Below are 10,056 nucleotides of genomic sequence, written 5' to 3'. Positions count from 1 at the left end.
CAGTGTGGGGTCAGTGCGGGGTTGGGCACGAGGCTGGGCCCTCCCGAGGCGGGTATCGGTGGTAACGTGCGTGCGGAGAAGCCTCCTCGGTAGGGCCCGTGCGAGGGGAGCCGGCGGCGGTCCCATCGGTACAGCTCCGCTCCGCAGCGGCCGCCTGAGCCGCCATGGCGCAAGCCCTCGCCTCCCCCGGCCTCTTCTCCGACGACGAGGCCGCGGCCTCGCCCGTTCTCGAGTCCACCGCAGCGGGGTTCGGGGCCGACGTGCGCAAGGCCCTGCTGTCGGAGTTCTCTGCCATCTCGCCCAACCTCGAGGCCTCGCAGCAGGTGAGGCTGGAGCTCCTCTGGCGTGTACAGGCCTCCTTTAGCGTATGGGTGCAATATCGTACACACAGCACGCGGGGGCTGTGGTGCGGGGCCGGGGGGGGACGCTTCAAAAGAGCCTGGAATGAAACGTTGGCCAGGGGGGAACCGCTTCTGTTCTGAGCAGCGTGCTTGTGAAAGCTGCGGTCAGCGTGGTGCCTCCCAGTGAGGTGCTTATCTCTGGGGCTGCTCTTGGTGTCAGGTCTTTGTGTCTGATTCACTACGTAAACAAAAGGGAAGTAGGTGCATGTGGAAATGCGTAGGAAGGCTTATCTTCTGCTGTTGCTGATCTTGGTGCTAGCAAAGCATCCATTAGCTACTGAGCACTATGTCAGGTTAGCTGAGTGTGTTCCATACGTTTGGGTACTGCCTTCCTGGCTTCTGTGTTTAATCTGTGCTGGTTTAGCAGGCTGCTGCTGAAGATATTAATGGGAAATTAAAGGTGTATCTGAGAGTTCGACCTCTGAAATCTACAGAGCTGGAGAAAGGGGAAGACCAGGTGAGATGCTGAATGAAGCAGACTCTGAGCTAGGTGCCTGTGTACCTGCTGGGAGAAGCTATCTTCCTTTGCTGTCTATGCCACGGCATCTTGTGAGGCATTGAACTGATGGGGTTTATTTGTTCTTTCAGGGTTGTGTCTGCATTGAGAATTCAGAGACCCTTCTTTTAAGAGCCCCCAAGGACTCCTTCACCATGCGGAGCACAGAACGTGGAGTGGGACAAGCAGCGCATAGGTTCTCTTTCACTCAAGTAGGTAATTGGGACAAACAATCTGGAAGACATTTGAGCTTAAACTGGTATTACAGCTTGAAAAGATGGCTTACTAGTACATAATAATATCTTTGTGAACCATGTTCTCTTGTACAGCTTACTTGTTTTTGTTGCCGTTTTCTTATTTTGCTTGTGAAGCTCTAAACAGGCTAGCGGCTGTAATAATACTGGATGTTACTAGATTAATGATACTGGTTACTAGATGTTACTAGTGAACTGCTTGTATTTGTAGAGGGCTTGGACTGGAATTGCTAGTGGGTTTGTTCATAATGTGGGGGACATGGAAGGGGAGCTAAGGACTAAATGTTATTTTTTTTAAATAATCACCTGCATTTGAAAGATAGAAAATACCTACAGGAAGCCATTTTTCATGTGCTCTGCTTCAGATTTTTGGACCAGATGTGGGGCAGAAATTGTTCTTTGATGAGACAATGAAACAGGTGGTAAAGGACGTACTGGATGGGCAGAACTGGCTGGTTTACACCTACGGGATCACCAATTCAGGGAAGACACACACCATTCAGGGTAAGGAGAGTGTGAGGCTACTAGCCTGTTGAGGTAGTTGCGTGCTTCTACATTCATGCTGAATCCTCAGCTTTCTGCTGTTGTTGCTTCAGGTAGCATCAAAGATGGTGGGATTCTGCCTCGCTCCTTAGCAGTTATTTTCAATAGTGTGGGGGACCGGCTGTACCAAGCCATGGACCTGAAGCCCTCGCTCTCCAATGAGGTGATCTGGCTGGACAGCAGGCAGGTTCGGCAGGAAGAGACCAAGAAACAAACCATGCTGCGGGGAGGCCTGTGGGAGGTAAGCACGTTGCTTCTAGGAGGCTTAATAATCATCGGGAAAATATGGTGTACTGCATGGTCATGTTCTTTGTTTCCTTCCAGGAGGAGCTGTTAACACCCCTGAAAAGGAGTCATAGCGCTGAATCTCAGCTCCAGGCCACCACCAGTGGCAGCTTTGACAGTGGAGTTGCCGGCCTCTCTTCATCTAGCCACCTTACCAGCCATTCAGACATCAGCCAGACAGAAGGTATGTACTACCTGCTGCTTGTTGAAGGATGGGGGAAGAAAAGGCAATAGCTATTTGGATGCTGTGTTGTGGGTGAGGGAGTCAAGGTGCTGTAGTCCCTCAGATTTTACCTTTGAAAGATGATCTCTGGCTGAAGAACTTTGTATGTGTCTTATCAATGTATGAATATTCACCACTACTTAATAATTAGATCTTGTGAAAGGAAAAGTTACTTGACACCCACTTGATTTGTGAGATGTGGTTACGGAGCAGCTGAATGCCATGCTGTGGAGGCTGCTGGAAAAGCAGGGTGCCAAGAGTGACATGTTGCACTGAGCACTGGTGACCAGATTGTCAAATGCAGAAACAGGAACTATTAGCTGATGAGACTACTAGCTGATGAGGCATCCAGAAGCAGGGCGTGATTGAGGTAACGAGGACTAAAATTTTATTTATCCTGGGAAGAGTTCTGTCTGCAGTATCCTGTGCTTCCTGAGTGCAGATCAAGTATACAAATCCTTACAAAGGAAAATACTGTTAAAGGGAACCTTAGGCTGCCTGACTGGGCATAGGCATTGATGTAAGCCCAAACGGGAGGATGTACGTAGATAGATGTCAGTCTGGGATTTTCTTCCTGCTGAAGAAAGACACCTCAGCCTTGACCTGAACCATTCAGGTTGAACCAGTGAAAGGCTGCAATCATTTTTTTTCTTCCCTCCTGGCCAGAACTGGGCCCTCGCTGGGCTGACTTGGATTGTGTTTCACTCTCCACCACCATGGGAGATGTGCAGTTTTCCATCTGGGTCTCCTTCTTTGAGATTTACAATGAGTTGATCTACGACTTGTTAGAACCAACTCCACCTGGCCAGAATCGCAAGAGGCAGACACTGCGGCTCTGCGAAGACCAGACTGGCAACCCCTATGTGAAAGGTAGATTTAACTGAAAGATATTTAATAGGGGCCCATTAAGTGGGCCCTGGTAGATCACAAGTGTGAGAGGCTTAAGGACTGAGAGGGTGGCTTAGCAGTGACCTGTTGGGGAGCATGATGTCCTGTGTAGCCCCTCAGAAGTCTCTAATGCCCAGGTATCATGTTCACATAAGGGGAACATGAAGTTTATTAGTTATCAGGAAAATGCTACAGTCTCTTAACTGCCTTGCTCAATGCATGCCTGGTTTTCCAGATCTAAACTGGATCAATGTCCGTGATGCTGATGAGGCCTGGAAGCTCCTGAAACTGGGTCGGAAAAACCAGAGTTTTGCTAGCACCCACATGAACCAGAACTCCAGTCGCAGGTCTGGGATGGGAGGTTTTTTAACAGATACACAGTTCTGAGAAACTTTAAAAGACTGCATTTCCTTTTTAAAATACCTGTGCGTTTCTTTACAGTCACAGTGTCTTCTCAATTCGCATTCTGCACTTGCAAGGAGGTGGCAGTGAAATTGTTCCCAAAATCAGCGAGTGAGTTTCATGCTTTCTAGGATTTTTTTTTCCTGTCTTAACTGTTATGGATCTGGGATATCAGAAGTATTTTAAGGAAGGCCTTGTTGGAAGCACTTGGGAGGAGCGAGTTTCTGCTCCTAAGGCCTGCAGCTGATAGTGCGGAGGAATTTGAGGAGTACTGCCAAGTGTAACTTGAGATTTCCCAGCCTCTCTGAAGGTAAACATGAGTAACCTTGCCCTTGTGGTGGGGCTGATCTCACTGCTGCTGCCTGTTCCTCAGATGTAGTTATATGGAAATGAATTGGATAAGTGCCTGGGAAGTGGCTGTCATGGGGACTGGCAGAGGATCTTTGAATGTGTCACTGCTAAGCCTGTATTAGTGTTATCTTGTTTAACCCTCATACTTGGGGTAGGTCCTTCTGTACAGCAATAGCCCAAATTTACCATAAAGGAGCTTTCTGTGCCCTCCTGAGGTAGCTGGGAGGGTGAGCAGGGTAGGTGATTGCAAGGTGTCTGAATTGTAAATCTGGTGAGAACAGGACAAACCTAGCAGCTCAGGTGATACCATCTGTGTTTTCTTCAGGCTCTCCCTGTGTGACCTCGCGGGGTCAGAGCGCTGCAAAGACCAGAAAAGCGGGGACCGAATGAAAGAAGCGAACAACATTAATACTTCCCTCCATACCCTGGGGCGCTGCATCGCTGCCCTCCGTCAGAACCAGCAGTCTAAGTGAGCCTCTGGAATTTCGCAGGGAGGGTGTGAGGAGGCTGGTTTAGCTTTCCCATGGTCTCACTCTTGTCTCTCCCCGTAGATTGAAGCAGATTGTGGTTCCCTTCCGGGACAGCAAGCTAACCCGTGTGTTCCAGGGCTTTTTCACTGGACGTGGGCGCTCTTGCATGATTGTCAACATTAATCAGTGTGCATCTACATATGATGAAACCCTGTATGTAGCCAAGTTCTCAGCCATCGCCAGCCAGGTAAGTAAAACAAACAAGCTTTGTGACATGCTTAGGATACCTCCTGCTTCTGTGGGAATGGGTGCCTTCCCATCACAAGGTGGGGAAAACACTTTGACTTCTTCCTTTTGCTTTTATAGTGGACTGTTAACCTCCATAGTAACTACAGCTTCTGCTGTGTTGACAAGTTTGACAAGTTGCAGAGAAGTACCATGTTTAAAGACTACATGACTTCTAGGATTTGTGGGCTAGTAATAATATCCTTTTCCCTTTCAGCTTGTTCAGGCTCCTCCTACAAAGGTGGGACTGCCATCCATCCAATCAATCATCAAAGAGCACAGCAGGAGAACTAGCCAGGGTCCAGAGGCAGTGGCAAAGGAAGAAGTGGAATCAGAGGACAGTGAGGATGAAGCAGATGTTTCCATGTATGAGAAGGAGGTAGGTTGTGATTTATTCCACAACTTTTATGAATTGGAAGAACAAGAACATGACTTAGCTTTGGTCTGGGAGGCAGGTATTAAACTTTCTGGATACTCAAAGAGGGCACCTGGAATAGCTGAAAGATCAAGAGGAGGATGGAAGATGCATACCTACAGAGACTTGAGATGTAATGTGTCAAGGTAGCAAAAGCAGGTGCAGCCTTGGGCAGTGCAGTAGAGGAAGCCGCTCTGGAGATAGAGCTCCAGATGGAGCTGTGTTTAAACCCTCTCATGGGAAATGAATTAAGAGCAAACCTGGCAACTTTTTTTCCAAGTGACTAAAAGCATTTTAAACCTAGATCACCCCAGTCTGCAGGTATGGGACCATCTAGTTTTTTCTAGGTCTTAGTCCTGTTGTGCAGTGTGGGCAGGAGTGTTTTTTCTTCTTACAGGACTTGTTGCGTGTGGTAGAAGCTGCACGAGAACTGCTGGTGCAAGAGCGGCAGGAGAAGCTGCAACTAGAAATGCGTCTGCGTGAGGAGATCTGCAACGAGATGCTGGAGCACATACAACAGAAGGAGCAGTGGTGCAGGTACAGCTTATGTGGATCACCCTCCCTTTGTTGAGGGTGTGCTGCAGCACCAAGGACTGCCAGATCGAGATGCATATAGTTGCCTGTTCTCTTTGTAGCCAACATGTTGATGCCCAGAAGGAGCTGCTGGAGGAACTGTATGAGGATAAGCTGAATAACCTGAAGGAGTCGCTGACTGACTACTACCAGGAGGAGATCCAGGTTTGTTCAGAGGAATGGAATGACATCAGGAAACTGGCAGTGGCTTGAGAGAGGACTTGAGTACTTGAGTCCAGGAAGGTGACTGTTATGCAGGCTGAGAGGAAGGATTTTGCTTCCTGTTGTGCTATTACTTGATAACTTGATCCACAATTCTTACTTCTTGACTATTATGTAGTTCACTGGGCTTTCAGATTTTTGGCCCTTAATCTGGAAGCTAATGTGTAATCATTTTTATTCCAATTTGTTCAACAAAATACTTTGCCCCTTTACTCTTTTTGCTAGTGGCTTGCTTTGCAATCTTCAGATTATTTTAAGTTCTGTGAATTTCTCTTAATTGTAGTTGTGATCATGAGTACGAGTCTGTCCCTATTTTTCATAGTATAAGTGGCCTCTGGGACTTGCTGCAGACCTTTCTGAAGATGCCAACTCTCCAAAATGTATTAAGAGGCTAGAAAAAGTGGTTTAGGCTCTCAGGAAAAATAGATTCACTATTTTCACTTAAAGGACATTTAATTGCTGGGTTCAATGCAGGAAGTGAATTATTGAGAATGTCTCCTGGAGAAAAAACACTCAAAATTTCAGAGAGCAAAAGCTGTATTAAGAAAATCTTGTTTAATCTTTCAACAATTCACTTTAAGGAGCGTGATGAGAAGATTGAGGAGCTCCAAGCTGCTCTGCAGGTGGCAAAACAAAAACTGGAGAACTTGGATGCTACGCAGAAAGACTCAGAGCAGCAAGGCTTGCGTCGATCAAAGCGAGTGGCTGCCTCATGTGCTCTGCAGCAGGAACTGCTAGATACTAAAGCCAAACTGGAGCAATGTCAAATGGAGTTGAATACAACAACAGCAGGTAAGGTAGTGATGCTGCACCCTGAATTATGGCCAAGCAATTCTTACAGAGGGTTAGAGATGCTTTTTCAGTAAGGTACATGGGATTCAGACATTTTATAACAACTGTTTGTAGTTGTTGAAGATCGGAATAACTTGATGGATGGACAGGAAGGACTTCGTTGTTTTTTTTTTTTTTTTACATGATGCACTTTAGGGCAGGATCATTTCCCTGTTCAAAACGTTGAGTCCCTTTACAGGGAGAAGCCTGAAATGTTTCTGCATGTCTGCACAAACTGAAAGCTATTCTCACCTTGCCTCTGGCAGCTTGTCTGAAGGGGAGTCTAAACTTAAGAAAAACCTAAAGCTTATGAATGAACTGTTGGTCACTAAATCTTCTATATTCCTAGAGCTTCGCAAGTACCAGAAATTACTGGAGCCACCTCCCTCTGCCAAACCAATTACTGTGGATGTAGACAGGAAGCTGGAGGATGGACAGAAGGTAACTTCATCTCTGTTACAGAAGGGAACTTTTGCAGGGCAAAGAGGTTGCCAATTTAAAACATTTTAGAGTTGCTGTCTCCAGGTTTTTAAATGAATGGTTGATGAAAAGGGGTCTGTGAAAACAAACGTTTACCATAGATGTAGAAGGTATTGGTATCTGTGATCCCAGTGCACCTCACTCAGATGAATCTCCTTTGATATTGCATGTCTGGATTACCCCCAGAGTGGCTCTGTTTCTAGAATGATGTTAAAGCTAGCTGTTGCATTATTTTTTTCCTCTCTTGTAGAATGTGAGATTGCTGCGTTCGGAATTACAAAAACTTGGGGAATCTCTTCAGTCTGCAGAGAGGGCATGCTGCCACAGCACAAGTGCTGGGAAACTTCGAGAAACCCTCTGTACCTGTGATGACATTCTGGCTAGACAGGTAATATTCTGTTTTGTTGCAGGTGCAAGGGAACTTAATTTTTGCACTTTGACATAATCAGCAGATAAACCTAAGTTCTTGTAGCTGAAAATAGAAATGACTTATGCTATAGACACTGTCTAATATATTAGGGGAGCTATACTGCTAACTTTCCAGTGGCTGAGTCAGGCAGCATATTTAACTCTCTAAAGGAGACCCAAACTCTTCCTGTTCAGTCACTTGTCAGTCTGCACCAGGTCTGCATCAGTAGGAGAATTCAGAGTTCTCATTCCTTTATCTACTGCACTCCATCATAGTTGCTATGGCAACATGTTTGCAGCAGCATGGATTCTTTTTCTTAGCCTTACTGTTTGTTTCTTTTTTGTTATTGTACTGCTATACTGGTGACAGAAAAAGCCTTTATGTATAGCCACACTGGTTAGCGAACTTCAGCAAAGGCAGTTTATCCTCTTCAGTTCATAATAACCAAGGAGTTAGGCCTGTCACATTTCTTAATATAATATAAATATAAATATCTTTCCTTTTGCAGGACCAAACACTGGCAGAACTGCAGAACAACATGATGCTGGTAAAATTGGATCTGCGGAAGAAAGCAGCCTGTATTGCTGAGCAGTACCACACTGTGCAGAAGCTCCAGGCTCCTCCAGTGTCTACCTTAAAGAAAAGGTTCTGTGCCAACAGGGAAAACCTGCAACCTAACCAACCTCCCGGTAAAAAGCCCTTCCTGCACAACTTCCTGACACGTTCAGCTACCCGTCCTGTTGCTGGCAGAGGATGGCAACTGCGGTCAGTTGCTCTATGACTTTTCAGAATGAGATCCATGCCCCATTGTTACTGGAACAGGTGGCAAATCCAATGTAATAGTATTCTCCTTTATGTGCTTGTTTATTATTGTAGCTGCTTGAGAGCTTATGTAAACATTTTTTGGATATGTATGGTTAAACTTTTAATCAATACCAAAGTGGACAAAATGACCTTCTGAAATTTAAACACTACAATGAGGAAAAGTTTTAAAATGTGAAATAATGCAGATGATCAAAGTTGTTTAACAAAAGAATCAGTTAAAAGTGAGTTTTCCTTTTCAACTATGTTGGCACACAATTCTAAAATAAGTTCACAAGGTCCTCCTTGACAGGTATTCTCCCTTCCTTGAATTATAGTCCTTTATTAAAGTATACACGTTCTAGTTCAGGGCAGGTCTCTTGGATCTTGGCTTGCAATTCTGGTTCCAAGCGTGTTACAGACATAGAACTGAGCAAAAGAAACAGTAAGATGGTTATATATAACAAGCACTTGAATCTAAAATAAGATAGATGATACATCTGTTTAAAACTCCTGGATTGTGAAAAATTTTCAGATTTTTTTGAACTGTTTGAGGAACCACTCCACAGAACAGGGGCAAATGCACCTCCAGGTAAAAGGCAATAGAGGTATTCTATCAAGGAACAGCTAATTTCCTACTATCATGAGGGTAGGAATCTACTTAGTTGCTTAAGGTTGTTGCTGGCAATAGAAACTTCCTTTCCTAAAGATGTTATTTCTTAAATATAATGTATTTACCTATTTAACTTACTGCCTGACTTTATTCAGTTCAATAAAATGTTTATTTTTATAAGAGCAATCTCACAGTCAAGTGAATTCAGCTGCCAGGTCATGTAAATAGCTGCAATTTCCTAAGCATAGAGATCTAATCTTCCTGTAAAACTGAGAGCCCTGGTTAGAATCAAGAACTGTACAGCAGTACTGTGACAGTTCTATGCTAGTTGACAAGCTAGTGAAACAAGTCATCTCCAGGTAGCCTTGTGATGCTTTTTTTTTTTAACCACAGTTCTTTGCTATGCCAGGCAAGGAAACAGATGGTATTGTGTGTTTTTTGCTATTCCGTTAAATCAGATGAGAAGTATTTTTTTTGTAAGTCAAAAACTACAAATGTTCACTATTTTAACCCATTCAGCTCCAGCTGGCACGTTTTAAGCTACATTTAGCAGCTTGTCAACTTATTGTAGTAATTCTGGCAACCACTAATAATGAGAGAGGGACAGGTTAGTTGAATTTAAGACCCTGTTTATAGTACATCCTGCAATTTGAGTTAACTTCAGTTAAAGGTAACTCATCCACGTTTCATCTGATCTCAGCTATAACAATTTTTTCTCTAAGTTTTGAGTACTGAGCTCTTGTATTGAAGAAAAATTCTTTCTGGAAAAACAACCAAATTGCAAATAGGCACATATAGTCAAGTGCTGTTCTTTATAACCAGGGAAGTTTCCAGCTTGAAATGCCATGGTTAAACTATTCACCCAAGCCCCTCTTCTTGCTCTGTATCCCTACTTTACTGCATCTCTGAAGCTGCTAGCAGTTTGTAAATGAGTGAGCCCAATTCAACTATGTATTACTGATGAGTAACAATTATTGCTTTATGAATATTCTCATTTTTATCACATTTGTTATATGGGAATTGAGACTGTATGCTCTGGGAAGCAATGACAATTTGTTTGTGTCTCTGCAGTATCTTGCATGCATCTGGGAGTGTAACATTAAAGAAAAAATAA

General features: G+C 44.4%; 2 protein-coding genes across 2 annotated transcripts in view; one reads left to right on the top strand and one right to left on the bottom strand.

Moving 5' to 3' along the window:
- The first annotated feature begins 10 nt into the window (after window positions 1–10).
- Window positions 11–8,533, top strand: KIF20A (kinesin family member 20A). The gene is made up of 18 exons (XM_035339035.1): window positions 11–323; window positions 769–858; window positions 990–1,109; window positions 1,517–1,655; window positions 1,748–1,935; window positions 2,019–2,163; window positions 2,869–3,072; window positions 3,326–3,437; window positions 3,532–3,603; window positions 4,169–4,312; window positions 4,395–4,560; window positions 4,816–4,977; window positions 5,411–5,550; window positions 5,649–5,751; window positions 6,390–6,600; window positions 6,989–7,080; window positions 7,370–7,507; window positions 8,037–8,533. The coding sequence occupies exons 1-18, from the start codon at window positions 165–167 to the stop codon at window positions 8,307–8,309; spliced, it is 2,658 nt and encodes an 885-aa protein (XP_035194926.1). The 5' UTR covers window positions 11–164; the 3' UTR covers window positions 8,310–8,533.
- SFXN1 (sideroflexin 1) overlaps window positions 8,470–10,056 on the bottom strand; it is a 25,232-nt gene continuing 23,645 nt past the window's right edge. The window contains exon 11 of the mRNA XM_035339048.1: window positions 8,470–8,758. Within this exon, the coding sequence (XP_035194939.1) occupies window positions 8,662–8,758 (97 nt within the window). The 3' untranslated portion in view covers window positions 8,470–8,661. The remainder of the gene's footprint in view (window positions 8,759–10,056) is intronic.

Source organism: Oxyura jamaicensis, chromosome 13 (genome assembly GCF_011077185.1).
Source record: "Oxyura jamaicensis isolate SHBP4307 breed ruddy duck chromosome 13, BPBGC_Ojam_1.0, whole genome shotgun sequence".
Classification (NCBI taxonomy): domain Eukaryota; kingdom Metazoa; phylum Chordata; class Aves; order Anseriformes; family Anatidae; genus Oxyura; species Oxyura jamaicensis.
The sequence above is the reverse complement of the archived record's forward strand: the minus strand, read 5'-3'. Positions and strand labels throughout refer to the sequence as shown.